This window comes from Typopeltis vanoorti, chromosome 11 (assembly GCF_054136105.1).
Source record: "Typopeltis vanoorti isolate ZY-2024b chromosome 11, IOZ_Tvanoo_1.0, whole genome shotgun sequence".
In the NCBI taxonomy this organism is placed as follows: Eukaryota; Metazoa; Arthropoda; class Arachnida; order Uropygi; family Thelyphonidae; genus Typopeltis; species Typopeltis vanoorti.
Window position 1 is genome coordinate 27,106,894 of NC_143559.1, and position 17,329 is coordinate 27,124,222.

The 17,329-nt window shown below is 33.2% G+C and overlaps 1 protein-coding gene across 2 annotated transcripts in view; it reads right to left on the bottom strand.

The window, feature by feature from the left end:
• LOC150101396 (alpha-soluble NSF attachment protein-like) overlaps nt 1-17,329 on the bottom strand; it is a 209,880-nt gene that overhangs the window by 26,934 nt on the left and 165,617 nt on the right. For both annotated transcript variants that reach the window (XM_090400554.1, XM_090400553.1), the window contains exons 8-9: nt 13,123-13,227; nt 8,452-8,520 (exon numbers count right to left, since the gene is read on the bottom strand). In XM_090400554.1, coding sequence (XP_090256680.1) covers nt 8,452-8,520; nt 13,123-13,227 — 174 coding nt within the window. The remainder of the gene's footprint in view (nt 1-8,451; nt 8,521-13,122; nt 13,228-17,329) is intronic.

Consider the following 17,329-nt stretch of genomic DNA (forward strand, 5'->3'; position numbering starts at 1 on the left):
CACTCAAAAGTTGTTTTTAACTACAAAATTCATACAAATTTGACATGCTGATAAACCTTAACTTGAAGTTGGGTTTTTCAATCTTTTGACTGACTAAAATTAATCTAGTATAAACTATAAAAACAATTTGATACTTTTTCTTTTACTTCTATAAGAATGCTGGTATTATAAATTCTATATTTCATATAAAATAAAATGTTAAAATGGATAAATGAAATATATGAAGAAGAAACAAGTGAGAAATAATTATCATATTTTTCTACATTTCTCATTGATGAATATACCTTCAATTTTTCACTTGGAAAACTTTTTTCTTCTTTTATTATCATATTCACTTGGTATACACTCTCAAAAGGAACATCAGATGTTATGATGGCCTACCACCACATTTCATGACTAGTTTTTATTATTACTGACACCTCCAGAGAGTCCAAAGACTCATCAAGGGAGGGCAACTACTCTACAACTCTGTCTCCACCCAATTCTACTGCCCACCACCACTAGTATTTTCACAGACAACCACAAACATCCATGCCCATGGTGAGATTCGAACCTGCAGCCTTTTGGCTGGAGAGCAGATACGCCAGCCACTCGACCAACCAGTTGTTGTGACTAATTTCATAACTTTCTTCCAGATTGGTCTATTATTTGTCAGTTCATGGATTTTATCAGTTGTTACATTTGATCTTCTGAAGTGATTGTAACTACATCAACTTACCTATATCTAAATCTTTCTCCCTCTACTGAGTGGTTTTCTTGTCATTTTTGCTTCCCATTTTAATTTTTCAACTTCCATAGTGGTTCAAGTGACACATCAAATGTCACTGGTACCTCATCCATATTTCTTATTTGTGATTATTGACATACTAATGAAAGCCCTAACTTTATTTTCATATTTATCCAGCATACATAGGTTATTTCTTTTCATAAACCTATAGTACCATGATGTCAAACCTGTAAATTCAACAATACTTCTGTCCAGTTAAAGGGAGATGGTAAATCCTGTTTTATTTTATAGCCGGGTACGAAACTCGGATTGAAATCCATCGAATCCATAGAGTTTCATGCCAAAAAAAAACTATCGGCGAGCTCAAGTGTACATAATCACTTGAGTAGTACGACACCGGGGCAACTCCATTAAAATAAAATAAAATGGAATTTACCATCTCCCTTTAACTTATGTCGCCGGTAAAAATAGCCTTTTGGCTTATTATTGTAGTAATACTTCTGTCTGTTGCCATTCGTTTTGATTGGCAAATAATTTTTGTAGCTATTGAAACACTAGATTTTCTGTTGTCTAATACCAATATTTTAATTCTTCCTCAAATTCTGGCCATTTTACAATTCCTTCAAGAGATTTTTTTTCAGTTGGCAGTGGCCCAAAATCCTATGCTGCTGCTCTATTACCATTTTCCTTTGCATATACAATGCTGTCAAGTTTGAAAGCAATATTATAGCAATATCTATGCTGCTTTTGAGCTATGGGTTAATAATAAAAATAATCTTGAACACTAGAATATCACTAATTCTATAGCACTTGAAAGACCATTGAACACGTGACTTGTCAATTGTTGTTTTGAAACTGGACTCATTAAGTTCCATTTCACTATACAGAACATATCCATTGTCTTCTTTAATTAGTTATAGCTATTTATATTTTAAATTTCTTATATATATATATTTAACTCAAAATCAAGTATGACAAACGGGACAGAGTAGAAGCATGAAATAACAAATTTTGACTGATCAAAATTCTGACTAAAATTTCAACCTTCAGTGTATATAAATAATTAATATAAATAAATAATACAAATTGCTATAACTAATTAAAGAAGACAATGGATAATGTTCTGTATAGTGAAATGGAACTTAATGAGTCCAGTTTCAAAACAACAATTGACATATAAGCTGCACCTGGGTTTTGAGACAAATTTTTACAAAAAAAAAAAGTGTCTTATATGCCAGCAAATACAGTACTTCAACTTACAAATTCTTGAATAACATTGACAGTGGCAAGCTTTTTTTTTTTTGGATATTTGTTTTAAATATGGTTTTACATTATAAACATGTTTTTCTGATGGGAGGAGTAATCTCCATTCTTGTGCTGTGTCTGCCAGTGATGATGAATACTAGTGATTTTAAGAAATATAGTTCTTCATGATAGATAATTAAGTTATTTAATTTATGCAAGAGTGAATTAAAAAGAATATGATTTCAGGTGTTATTTGTTTCCAAGTGAATTTCGTCCTCATTTTTTTTTTTTTTTTAAAGTATATTTTAATATTAAATGAACTAAAAATAAAATTTAAAACTATCAGCTGGCAGGTAAGCATCAATTTCAGATCCTAAAATAAGTTAAATTATCTGAAATAAATTAATTTCAGACTGGATCATTCTGCTACTATTAGAATTGAAGAACATCAAGATTATATAGAAGATTCTGAAGATTAAGGCCTTGCTTCTTGTGCCATCGACACCAAACACAGAGGTTCACTGGAACTAGACCAAGATGCTACACTACAGCAGGTTCAAATCTGGTTGTCTATTTTTTGAATTGTGTGAAGCCCTATGCCACCATCCTAATCTTAATCAGAAAGACTGTATGCCTATTTCAAAGTTCTCAGAAATGATTGTTGTTCATTTTTGATATTTTTATAATTAATTTTAAAAAAATGTCAATTCCCATGTCTCTGAACTCTAATAGCGTTTCTTCTTACAGGACAGCTGAGACCAAGACATATGATATTATAGGCATGCTGTATGACCTGTTCTTGTATTTAGAATTTAAATATTATGTTTTTCTGTCTTCTTCCTGAACAAAGCTCATGACATATTGAGCAAAATATATAGGAGTAATAAATTACGTTTTGTTTTCTCTTACATGTGGGAAGCCTTTATTCAAAAAATATAGTATATAAATACACTGCTTGACAAAATTAGAAAAACACTTAGAAAATGTAGTGCAAAACTTGTGCAGTTTATGAAAAGCAAGACAAAATTTGGTATGGTGGTGTACAACAGGTATAAGAATTACCAAAAAAAAGGTCACATATCAGTATGGTGCATGGATCCCCCTCTAATGGCTGAACAGGCCTGAGTGGTGAACCACACTTAATATAAGGGTTTCTATAAGATTCTGTATCAACAAATCCTTTCTTCTACCAGAGTAGACTTTAGTTTACCAAGCAACTGTGGAGGTAGTTGTTGGCATACCATACATGTTCAATTGAATTTAAGTCTGGTGATAGTGCTAGCCAGTACAGACACTGGGTATTTTTGTTTCAAGATACCCCCCCCCACACACACACACCACTTGAATGCTATGGGCAGTGGAGTGGCATGCGTGAAAAGAAAATGTGGGCCAACTGCACCCCTACAAAACTGCATATAATAGAGATGCCACAACTGCACCATAGTATCAAGAACAGATCCTTCAAACCCTATTAAAAAATATGAATTGAGTGGAGGGGGAGTGCTAGTAATGGATCATTATTCCACTCCCACAAGAACATTTCCTCCACTGTGTCTCTTACTCCAGATCAAATATGTGTTTGTAGATTCTAGATGTTATTTGTCAGGACTGCAAGTCACATGCTCATGGCACCAATTTCTCATTAACCACTACCTTCTTTGTATATAAACCATTTAAAATGAACCTTCTTAACACAGTCTGATTGGAAACGTTTTCACCTGTGGCTGCAGCAACCTTAAGAGATAATTGGTGACAGAATATCGCAGGGTTCATTCTTGCCATTACAACCAGGTAGTGGTTTGTTCTGGTTGAAGTAGCCCTTGAGTAATCTCAGTCAGCTCTTTGTGTAATGTTCCTGTCTCCTGAAACTGCATCCATCTACAGTGCCAAAATGAATGACACTTCGCGACACATTAAGCCAACATCTCAAATATATGACTTACCATTCAGAAGGTAATGGAGATGGCTAACTCACTGAGCAAACAAAATCAGGAATGAAATGATGTGGTTGCAACCCATTTTTATATATATACATATAGGCATGAGTAATTCGTATTATGAGTGAACCTGTTGAGTGGTAGACTAATTTCTATTGGATATTTGAAATATGCATGCAAAAATGAATTATATCAAATATTTGACCAGCGGCAGCTAGTGACAATAGAAACAGATGGGGCCAGGGGCCAAAAACAACTTAATTTTTTTATATTTATATAGTGGGTTCTATTATTGATTTATAGTTATTATTTCTATTACAATAATGTTTAGTCAGAATCCACTGACTAAACAATGCATCGAGCTATTAATTTTTTAAAATTGTTAGAACATAACATATATGGGCTCAACGTATTAATAACATGAAAACTCAAAAGATTTGCAGTTGCGGGCATAGCTCAACGGACTAGAGCATAAAAAAAAAAAAAAAAAAAAAAGCTCAACGGACTAGAGCAGTGAACCAGAAATCCAAAAATGCTGGTTCGACTCCAGCTGGCCGCCCTGCAAAATGTTTTCATTTTTCAAGTGTTAACACAAAAAAGTTATCATTTCTATTATTTATTTTATAAATCAATGCTGAAACTTCCGAGATACGTTTTTCCAATAAACTATCGATTTTGTTCATAGTTAAAATGTATTGTTTTATGGACGTAATAAAAATTTAAACTTTAAAGTAAATGATAGGCAATTTGGAATTTAGCCGACCAAATTGTAATTCTTATTGGCTTAAACCAAATTACAAAATGATGGTACAAAATTTCATGCAGGCTGGGGCATTGCCCGGTTAAACAAGGCCCCCGGCAAAAAGTCAGCTACTGGAACAAATCTGAAAAAACCGTCCAACTCAACATCACCAGAGTTAAAGATCGGTACTATCAACATAAGAAGCCTGAATGGCAAAGAAATGGAGCTAGCTGAGGAATTAGATAAGTACCAGATCGACATAATAGGGCTGAGTGAAACAAAAAAGACAAAAACTGGTGAGATCTTTCTGAGCAATAAATACAAAATGTTATATTCAGGCAATGACAATCAAGGAAAAAAAGCAGTAGCCATTGTATTCAACACTAAATACGAGGCTAATATTCTTGAATGGCATGCAGTCTCAAGTAGAGTGATGTGGGCAAATATCAGAATGGGGAACTGGACAATGAGACTTATTTGTGCCTATGGTCCCACAGAAGGTTCTACTAAGGTAGAAATGGAGGAATTTTTTTGAGGATTTAGATCTGACACAATGAAAAAGGAAAAGCTGGTCCTTGTTGGGGATTTAAATAGCAGAGTGGGAAATGATTGTCAGACATACTAAAATATATTGGGAAAATTTGGAGAAAAGAGCAAATGGCAAATATCTGTTGGATTTCTGCTCAGGACATGGACTGGTTATTACTAATACCATGTTCCAACATAAAAATGTGCACAAATTCACATGGAGAGAAGAGGCAAGAAATAAGAAAAGTCTCATTGACTATGTTATTGTTGATAGTGATGTTTTCTCCCTTGTGCAGGACACCAGAGTGTACAGAGGATTTGAAATCGGAAGTGATCACTATTTAGTCTTGAGCAGGATTGAATTTCATATTGAAAAGAATAACATGTAAGCAAGTTTTAAAGCGAATAAAAGTTGAGCAGCTCTCTAATGTGAACTGTAGACTAAAATACACAAAGATTATCGAAGAAAAAATGAATGAGTTTGAGAACAGGAACCAAACTTCAGAGATTCAATGGCAAGCCTTAAAGAAAACCCAGAGGAAGACCAAGATATAGGTGGATTGATACGGTACAAAGTGCCTTAGACGACAGAAATATAAGATGTGATAATATTAGGGGTCTTGACAAGTAACAGACTGATCTGGAGTATAATTGTAGATAGAAAGTTAGTAATGATGTAAATTTTTCATGTAGTACTATCATATCCTGTACACCCCTTGAGGGTACATGGCAGGAATTTGATGATGATGAAATAAATGATAACAAAAAACAACAATAATTAAACAGACTAAAAACAATAAAACAGATCAACAACTTAGTACAGCCAGAGACCATACTAAGTCGCATTATACAATATTGCCACAAAATACTACAGTAATTTTTTTTATTAAATAATAAAACATGTTGGAAATAGATCAAAAAATAATAATTACAAGAAACATACTTTTTAAAATTACAATTATTGGGCTAGTTATACAAATATAGGTGGGGCCTGGCCCCTATAGACGAGCTGCCCCTGTATTTGACACTAAAAATAAAATATTAATGAAAAACATTTTGTTCTGTTAATTATGTCAAGCAGTGTATATTATTATTATTTCTATATTCATTAACAGAGTTCACAGTCAAAAAGTAAAAAGAAACAACATAATGAAATCTTTGACTAGCAAAGGAGTCTAATTTGGGTCTTATCCAAAGGCCTAGGAATAGATAGACTAGATATGACTGTAAAATGTAGATGTTCATAAGAGTACCATTTTCTGGAGTTGAGATAGTGTTACATCTGGGAGGCCCAGCTTTTCCAGATGCTTTATAAGTACTTTTGGTATTGCTCCTAACACTCCTGATAATAGTGCTAGCCAGTACAGACACTGGGTGTCTTTGTTTCAAGATACCTCCCCCTAACACTTGAATGCTATGGGCAGTGGAGTGGCATGCATGAAAAGAAAATGTGGGCCAACTGCACCCCTACCAAATTGCATATAAGAGAGATATCATAACTGCACCATAAACTGGAACTGTAGTTGCTTTTTTTTTCAAAGTCGCTGAATTTCAATCTCTAGATGTCTATACTTGGTCAGTTTTTTATCCACTTTTTTCTTCTATTTTACTATCCCCCTGGTATTGCCACATGTTGTTCAACTACAGTAACATCTGGCATGTTACTGTAGTTGTAGTCCCATAATATCTTTGCATTTTCAACAACTTTTTCAACTGTGTGTTCCCAAGGGGTTTTGCTACTCAACCCTGCCTTTGTTTATATAGTTTATATGAACAACCTTGCTGCAAGAACTAATTTGATGTCCACTGTCTCTTCTTTATCTCTGCATACTCAGCAAATGTTATTGTTACTGATCTTTTTGATCTTCACCCTGATTGCATTCGTTTGTAGTGATTGTTCTTGAGCAGCAGGTATTAGACATTCTGTCTGATACCTGCCAATATATATGCCATTGGACATCTAAACACATCTGTACATAACTTTACATTTATCAATATTGAGTTAACAGCCATTTTCACATGAACACAATTCCAGCCTATTTAAATTATTCTGCAAATGCTGCATGTCAGATACATTCTGATTACCCTGCCTATCTTAACATCATCAGCAAACAGCTCTCTCCCTTCTTAAATCCTTCCCAGTGTTTATTGTAAAGATTGAATAACAATGGACCAAGGCCTGATCCCTGTGGTACACCATTGGTTTGGTCACTTTAAATCTTGCAGAATAACATCCCTTATACAACTCTTTCTGATGTCAGTCAGTCATCCTTTTATACAAACTAGTAGTTTATAATCCAGTCCCATATCCTCCAAGTTATGCTACAGTCTTCCATACTGAATCCTGTCAACAGCTTCAGGAAATCTAAACACAAGAAACTACTGAAACATGACCTTCTCTTAGTAAACCCATGCTGTTCTTTGCAAAGTATAGATTCTCTGGCAATTGATTTCTGTATTCGATCTCTTACCAACTTTCCAGAGGTGTCTTTTTATCACTTTTGTGCAGTGAGATTATCATACATTCTTTCCACTCCTGTGGAATCATCCCCTCAAATTATACAGCAAAGTTAAGGAAACAGCCAATTCAGCTGAATCTGCATATCATTTGCATTAATTAGAAAAATAAATCAGAGAAGGACTACTTCTGGAGTCCACCACAACACTATAATAACCCCCAAACTTAACCAAATCTGGCTGTAATCACATTGACAAAAATCTGGGAGACCAACGTTTTGAAACCTTCAGCAAGTATCCATCAACCCTACCCATAGAGGGCATCAGTTAGGATTGCAGGAGCATGTGTCTTTTACAATTAGCCTGTGTTTGCCTTCCTACTAGTGTACATGCATGCAGGTGTTCAATATATCTCTAAGTACCCATAGGACTATGCATATATCATAGTGCATATGATGCATCTTGACTTGACGTCCAGTCATTTCCTTCTGTGAACCTATGATGATTCTGGTTTAACCTAATAATTCTGCTTATGGAGATCCTCTCATGGATATTATTACAGCAATAATAAAGCTGTGAAGTTTGGAAGTCTGATTCGTTTTTTTCACGATCCTTCTTAAGTTTGAAAATCACATACATACTTCAAGAACAGGAAGTATAAGGGGGTGGGGGGGAAGCTAAATATATTTTTTAACTAGAATTACTATGTAATTTGAAAAGTGCATTAATTTTGTTGCAAACATATTTTATAAAACAATTATCAAATTATAAAAAATTATATAAAATTATCAAACCATTCATTCCATTCTCTTTACCTGTAATAACTTCCATTCCCTAGAATCCTGTAAAGAAGGGCATAGTTCTTCATATTTCTTTAAAGCATGCTAAAACAGAGAAAGAAAATATCCTTTTTATTAGCTATTTGTAAATGCACTTAAACAAGTATAAATATTGCATCAGTGTAAAGAATAAAGATACATTAATACTATTAGAACCAAGTCATAAGAGCTAACCTCTCTATGACTGAGTTCTGCCAAAAAACTGAAATTTAGTATGACGTAATGCTATCATCACAGAGCTCTCTATATAAAAAAGAATAAATACAGACAGAGCACAGTGAAAGGGGGGAGGTGGCAGACTACTTCTGGAGACATGTCATAGTAAAGAAAAGAGATATAGACAAAAGAGGACAGCGTAAAACAAGTAGCTTAATTGCAGGCATAAACTTCTTCTGTGGCTAATTGGTTCAAAAGACATATTTCGGTCATTACACCACATTTTTTATTATTCACTTATACAATATATTGAAATAATAGTTCCCAACAAGTTTCGTAAATCGTAGGATTTACATCTTCAGGGGTAAATAGCATAACTTAAAGTTTAAACAAGAGAAATTAATAAATACAAATCATAACCATCTGGCTATTCATAAACTCAAATAACAGAATGCAGATATAAAACGTTATTGACGTTGAACAATACTGGATGATGTCGCGTGTTCTTGTTCATATAGTCCGAGCTCAGATTGAGGTAGATTTTTTTATTAGAGCTGACCACAGCTCTGATGGAGAATTAAACCTTGATTTTTATTGCATTGGGTTGGGTTTTTTAGCATATTAGCAGCTTCTTTAAATTTTCTTATGTAGCTGTTGTTTTCTATGTATGACATCGTCGTTTTTTGCCAGCAGAGTACATACTGTCCAGTGGAAGTGGTATGGAAAGCAAGATCCGTTTTTTGTTCTCTTTTGTATTGTACATCTTTTTGATGTTCAGCCATGCGTATTTCTTCAGATCTTCCTGTCTGTCCTACGTAGCAAATCCCGCAAGAGCAATAGATTTTGTAGACTCCTGGTTTTTTTAAGAGGATTATGAAGTGGTTTTGGTGGATCTTGTATAAACAATACTTTTTTCACCTATCAAGACAGAATCTGGGAACAAAAAGGACTGGCCATGGGTTCATCATTATCACCGGTATTAGCAAACCTATTTATGGAAAAATTTGAAAACAACGCTTTTAAGAATTACCATAAAAAAACAAAAATATGGCTACGCTATGTAGACGATATTTTCATCACATGGAATGGAACAACAGATGAACTTATCAATTTTAAAGATTATCTCAACAATTTGCAGAACACCATAAAATTCACTTTAGAATAAGAAGAAAATAGAAAACTTCCTTTTCTAGATATTCTATTAGAAGTTAATGAAGAAAATAAACTTTCTTTCTCAGTATATATCTTTATATATATAACGTTATATATCTGCATTCTGTTATTTGAGTTTTATGAATAGCCAGACGGTTATGATTTGTATTTATTAATTTCTCTTGTTTTAACTTTAAGTTATACTATTTACCCCTGAAGATGTAAATCCTACGATTTACGAAACTTGTTGGGAACTATTATTTCAGTATATTGTATAACTGAATAATAAAAAATGTGGTGTAATCACCGAAATATATCTTTTAAAGTAGCTTAATGTAAAAGGAGGATGATAGACTAACCACATCCTTCCAGTATTCCTCAATAACAGTTGAAAACTTAAACCTGATTGAAGACAACACAAAAAGATTGTATAACAACAGAGGAGGAAAGTCCGAGAAGACTATTTTAGTGAATAATTCTTATGTCCAGAAGTGGTTGATGTAAACAAAACTTAATTACCTTTTTCTTTCATGTTTTAAATTAAAAATGCCAAAAAATCATTTTCTTATTTAATCCTTTATCCAAGTGTGAGCAAACAAAGTTCATGACTGAAGCATCTTCACAACTACATTACTTATATATTCAGGCTAATGACTTCATATCAATTGCATTATGGACAGGGCTGCTTTAAACTAGTTTAAACCTTTACTGAGATCTCATGCCAGACCCACAAAGAATGCAGAAATCATATATTATACATACAAAAGTAGCGAAGAGGTTTATCATCTTGTTGAAATTCTCTGAATTAGAGATAAATGGAGAAAATTTTTTCACTTGGTTACAAATTAAATTAATATTTCCAAGAAATTATATTTTGTTTAATACTTTATCCAAGTGAAAATAAAGTCTATATGTGAAGTATCTTCATGACTAGGCTACTTGTGTAATCATGTTACACTTTCACGCTCATCTGGAGCAATAGAATAATTATATCTTCTTCTCCGTAACCCTTTTTATAGCCACTTCTGACTATAGGTGTCTATCAATTCTCTCCATCTGTTTTTTATCCTTTCATATTGTTTAATTTCATGCTTGTTGGTGCCAAAGAGTTCCAAATGTTTTTCTTATATCATCTTACCATCTTCTTTCAGGTCTTCCAGCTGATCTTTTACCTTCATATGGCCACCACTCTCGTAAAACTTTTGTCCATCTATTATCCTTGAGTCTTACAATGTGTCCTGTCCATTTTTTCGAAGTATGTTTTCTCCAATATCTAAAAATTTTGTTTTAGCTCTTATTTCTTCAATTTTGATTTTATCTCTGAGTCTTATGTTTAGCAGACATCTTTCCATTCTTCTTTCTGTTTTTTGCATGTTATATGTTATTTCCTTTTTGATTGGCCAGGTTTCTGCTCTGTATGTCATAAGAAGCAATACACGTTGGTTGAACAGTCTTGCTCTGCTCTCAGTTTTATTTTGCTGTTTAAAAATCTCTTCAATTTTCCAAAAGCTGCCCGTCCCATTCTTCTTTTCACTTCTTTCATAACTCCTTGTTTCTTCATTGTTAACAATTTTCCTATATATACATACTCATCTACTATTTCAATTTCTTTACTGTTTACCTTAATGTTGTCTTTCATCATATCCTTTTCGGTTTTCTCAGAATTAATGTCTAATCCAATTTCTAGTGATTTGGTTATTAGATCTTTATCATTTCTTTTAAATCTTTCATATCATTTGCAATAATAAGAATATCATCAGCAAATCTTAGGTTATTAATTCCATTAATATTGACTCCTTTATTGGGCCATTCTAAATTACACATCATATGTGCCAGTGTTAATGTGAAGAGTTTGGGAGAAATGGTCCTTGATTTATGTGAAATTTTTTGCTTATTTCATTAAGATTGATATTAGATGTATTTCCATAATATATTTTATTATGTTGAAATAAAATACATTGAAGACAACATTATCTAAATCACTGAAGATAACAGGATCTAAATCAGCCACTTAAGTACAATTTTTAGTGATGATGATAAATCAGGTATGGAAATAGACAACAGAATTAGCAAAGTTGAGATGGCTGGATGATGATTTATAGTGTTTTATGGTGCAAGGATAGCAAAGATCATACTGTACCATATCCAAGGTAAAACAATCACAAACATCCATGACTGTAGCAGGATTCAAACCTGTAACCTGTTGGTTGGAGAGCAGATACACTAACCACTCAGCCAACCAGGCTGGAAGGGGGTGGGGATGATAGGAAGGTCACCTGAATAAATTTGTATGGAATAAGAGAGAAATCATGTTCAAAGTAATGATCTAAGAGTTCTGAGAAAGAATCGGAAAGTGAACAGATGACATCAATAGCAGAATCATTAAAAAAGGAGGATACTAATTTCAGGTATTGTCACTTAAACAGAATAAGTAAAGAAAGTTGGCAAAGTTAGTTTTTTTTTTTTTTTTTTGCCAGGATGGCAATCAAGGCAGTTGATACAGTATGAAATGCCTTAAAAGACTAATAACATTGTAGTGTTATAGGTCTTGTGACGTTTTGCGTGTGGGGTCATCATAAAAAATAAAAAAAAATAAAAATAAGACATTAATTTTGTAAAAAATTGTCATAATATATCGTGGTGTAGAGGATATCATACTATAATGATATCCTCTACACCACCTGAGGGTACACTTCAGGAACTTCATGATGAAGTCTGTAAAGGAAAGACAGGATTGAATCATATAAGGTGTAAGGGGATCTTACAGCACAGACAAGAGATTTTACAGTTCATGACAGGTTGGGAGACAGGGATCTGGGTTCTCACGGTGTGTAATGTATGTGTGAAATGGGCTATCTAGCAAATATTGAGTTCATCTGCACAGAATGTTTTCAAAGAAAGATATAGGTATTTAGACATTGTGCAACCTGCATGAGGGACTCCCTTCCTCGGCATCCTTGATTACCCAAAGGAGCCTGCAAAATATTAATAATATATTAAAAAAATAACACTCCATGGAATCTCGCAATATGGAATAAAACCCACTTTTGTTTTCTGGCATTCTAATAAGATTCTCTAGCACTTAAAGTACACAGTCACACTAATTGAGAAAGAATACAAAGCCCCATAAGCATGCACTTAAACTTGATTTAACCTGGAGGTTTAAATTAAATTGGACATCAAATTAAATAGACAACTCTGAAAATCTAGTAGTATTAATAACAATGGTAAACGAAGATAACTTTCTGTATAAGGTCATAAAATAAAGGTATACAACGACACTTAACTTTGTACATTTATGAAGTAATTACTAATGCATGCAAATATAAAACAATTTACCTGTGCATTTAGCAAATCCACACATAAATGACAGAGAGCAGCACAAAAGTAATATTCCTTGGCACTGTATTTCATTAAGGGACTTGCTAGTGATGATTCTCCTACCTAAAAATGAAATTGTAAAATATATTCAGATTGCATCAAAATTTTCCTGCTAAATAAATTATAACAACACTACAAGGAGTAACACATTTGTGATATAACAGATACTCCAAAATGTTATAACTACAGTACTTAAAATTCTACTTCAAACTAGTAAATTCAGGAATGGGAAACTCAGTAGAGTATGACGATTGTCAACTCCAATATTAGTTTTACTTTCAAACCTCACCCCTCATTATTCTTGTTTGCCTTTACTATGAAGAAAATTGACAATTTACATATGTTAAAATCAATTCTTGTAGCATCATAATTTGCATAGTGGAACAAAGATTAAATTAAAAAATCAATCCTTTTGATTTTCTTAGCATTTCCTTTTTGTTTCATGGTGTTCTGTTCTCTTGCAACTTGGTGTTTTGGTTCCAATTTCCTTTCTAAAGAAAATACTTCATTTGTAATTTTATATATATATACATCCTCCTTAATGGTATCTCCACTCCACCTTGACGTGATCAGGAGGCTTGCATGCACCAATGACTTCAAGAGCTATGCCAGCAGTAGCTAAGCTACTGGTAGGGCCTCCCTAGCTGGACAGGCTGAAAGGTAGGGGCAAGACTAAGAGAGATACTCTGGTCCTCCAGGTTGGGGAATTTTGCGTAAGGTTGATTACCTTACCAAGTAAAAAAATTTCTACAACTCAGACACATGAACTGGAAAATTCATCAGACCAAAACAATGGTAAATGACCAAGTAAGGATAAAGGTAACCGACTAGGAATCTCGGACATTTTAAAAGCAGCCACATGGAATGTACAAAGCATAACGACAAAGGAATGAGAATTAGTAAAACAACTGAAAACTAAAAATATTAATATAGCCATGATAACAGAAACAAAATAGAAACTAAAAGGAACAAAAGATATACATGGTTTTACTATGCTATATAGTGGAGTGGACCAATATATCGGACTTCTAGTGGTTTTGCCATCTTAATCGATAATAAATGGAAAAATAGAATATGGAAGTACAATTTTGTAAATAATTGGATTATAACAGTTAAATTAAAAACAAATAGAAGCTATTTAAATATCATAGGAGTATATGCACCTGAAGAAGGTAGGAAAGATGATTCCGAACAATTTTATGAGGAACTACAAAAACAGTTAAATAAATGTAATAAAAATGACTATATATCAATAGCAGGAGATCATAATGCAAGAGCTGGAAATAATCCAATCCCGAATATGTTAGGAAAATTTATGAGGAACTACAAAAACAGTTAAATAAATGTAATAAAAATGACTATATATCAATAGCAGGAGATCATAATGCAAGAGCTGGAAATAATCCAATCCCAAATATGTTAGGAAAATATAGAGAAATTTGTGTGATTAACAATGGTCAAGAACTTATTAGACTTCTGTACTTTAATTAATTTTAAAATAGCCAATACTTTTTTCAAAAAAAGAATATAAATAAATATACTTGGAAAGGCAGAGGAACAAGATCTATAACTGATTATATCATTACTAATCATAAACTGGCTCCAGGAGTGAGAGATTTATATGTTTACAGAGGAAGTGAAATTTTTTCGGATCATTGCCTAGTAGTCTCTAAAACAGAAATACTAGCAAAATGGAATGAGGAAGTAAATAAGAAAAAACAAAAATAGAACATGTATACAAAGTATATCTATTACAAGAAAAAAGCATTAAAATGCTATATCAATCATGATTAACAGATTACCTAAAAGAATCCCAAATCAGAAGAATGGAATACTTTAATAAAAGATCATCCAAAAAGCAGCCTCTGAAGTACTTAGAAAGAAAAAGAAAATTAAAAGTCTGGAACACAGATATAGAAAATGCAATAAAAGAAAAACAAATAGCATACAAATCACTCCTTCAAAAACAAACAACGGAAACATAAGAAATATACAAAAACAAAAGAAATATAGATAAAACCAGAAAGCTCACCAAGATTCTTGGGACAGATTTATTAATAAAATAGGAGAAAACATACATGGAAGACAAGACATAGCCTACAAAATATTAAGGAACTTAAACAATGAAGGAGGAGATACAGCACAAATGAACATCTTCTTTTCAGCCATTTTCTGTCCACTGCTGGACGAAGGCCTCCTCCAGTTCTTTCCACCTTTCTGTTCTTGGCAATGGTTGACCAACTTTCCCCAATAAACTCTGACAGTTCATCACTCCACCTTCTTTTAGGACATCCTCGGCTTCGTTTCCCCTCTTTAGGAATCCAGTTCATAAGTATGGTGGTCCATCGCTCATCTTCTCTTCTGGATAATTGTCCGGCTCATTTCCATTTTAGTCGCTTGTGGTGAAGAGTGATGTCCGTGATGCAAGTCTGGCTTCTTATCCAGGTGTTTCGTTCTTATCTTTTAATGTGATGCCTAGCATCAACCTCTCCATTTTTCTTTGAGTTGTTGTTAATTTATAGAAATATGGAGGATAATATTTACACCACAGATTCTTAAAATTAATAAATAACTGTTGCAGGAAATATTAGGTTCCATCAGATTAGTTAAAAGCTAAGGTTATATCTATATTTAAGAAAGGAGACAGAGATGATTGTGGAAATTTCAGAGGAATAAGTTTATTAAATACAGGTTACAAAATTTACAGTAAAATCTTGAATAAAAGACTTAGAAATATTGCAAACAAACTACTCTCAGAAGAACAAATGGCTTCAGACATGGAAGATCATGTATAGACAATATCCTGTGTGAAAACAAATTATTGAAAAAAAAAAGACAAATTTAATTTAGAGACTCATATGGACTTTATAGATTATGAGAAAGCTTTTGATAAAATATACAGAGAAAAACCTATGGAATATGATGACAAAACAAGGATATTTATTACACGTGGTACAAGCCATACAAAGTTTATATAAAGATACAAAAAGACAGAGTTAGGTAATAAATTAACAGAAGACATTGAAATAAATCAGGGTATCAGACAGGGATGTAGCTTATCTCCAACTCTATTCAATATACACATACATTAATCAGATTATTAAAATATGGAAACGCCAATAAAACAAGATATCCAGTTAATCACAAGAACTGTTATCAATACAATGCTTTATGCAGATGATCATATATTACAAGACAATGAAGGTGACCTTCAAAAATCAGTTTATGAATTAAACAAAATAAGCCAACAATACAACTTAAAAATCTCACAAAAGAAAACAAAAGCCATGGCATTTAAAGGTTGAGATCATGTTAGATCAAAAATAAAACAGATGACACACTTCAATTATTTAGGCTGTATAATAACATATCTAAAAGATAAAGATATAGATGAAAAAATAAAGAAATTTCAGAAAATCTGTGGAACAATTAAAAGGATACTGAATAAAAAAACAAGACAAGAAACTAAAATTTTACAAAGCAATGTTCACTCCCACTATCATATAGGTTCAGAAACATGAACTGTTAAAAAGAAATATGAAAGTAAAATACAAGCTGCAGAGATAAGATTTTTAAGATCAATTAAAGAATTAAAACAGAATGGGCAAGAAAAGATTAGCCAAACAAGTGTTCTCTGCCAGGTTGGCAGGAAAATGACCAACAGGAAGACCAAGATATACGTGGATTGACACGGTACAAAGTGTCTTAGACGATAGAAATATAAGATCTGATAATGTTGGAGTCTTGACAAGTAACAGACTGATTTGGAGGAAAATTGTAGATAGGAAGTTAGTAATAATGTAAATTTTTCATGTAGTGCTATCATATCTTATACACCCCTTGAGGATACATGGCAGGAATTTGATGATGATAAAAGGATGCAACAAAATTTGACCATATAATATTACGTAACACCTCCAAGGAGTCCAAAGACTCATTGAGGGAGGACACCCACTATACAACTCTGCCTCCACCACTCAATCCACCAAACCACATCATCTACACCGACGCCACTCACTGCCCACCACCACCACTATTATTTTCACAGACAATCAAAAACATCCACGCCCATGGCAGGACTTGAACCCGCAGCTTCTTTGGCTGGAGAGCAACATGCTAACCACTTGGCCAAGCACACCAGGCCGTATGTATTGTATGCAAAAAT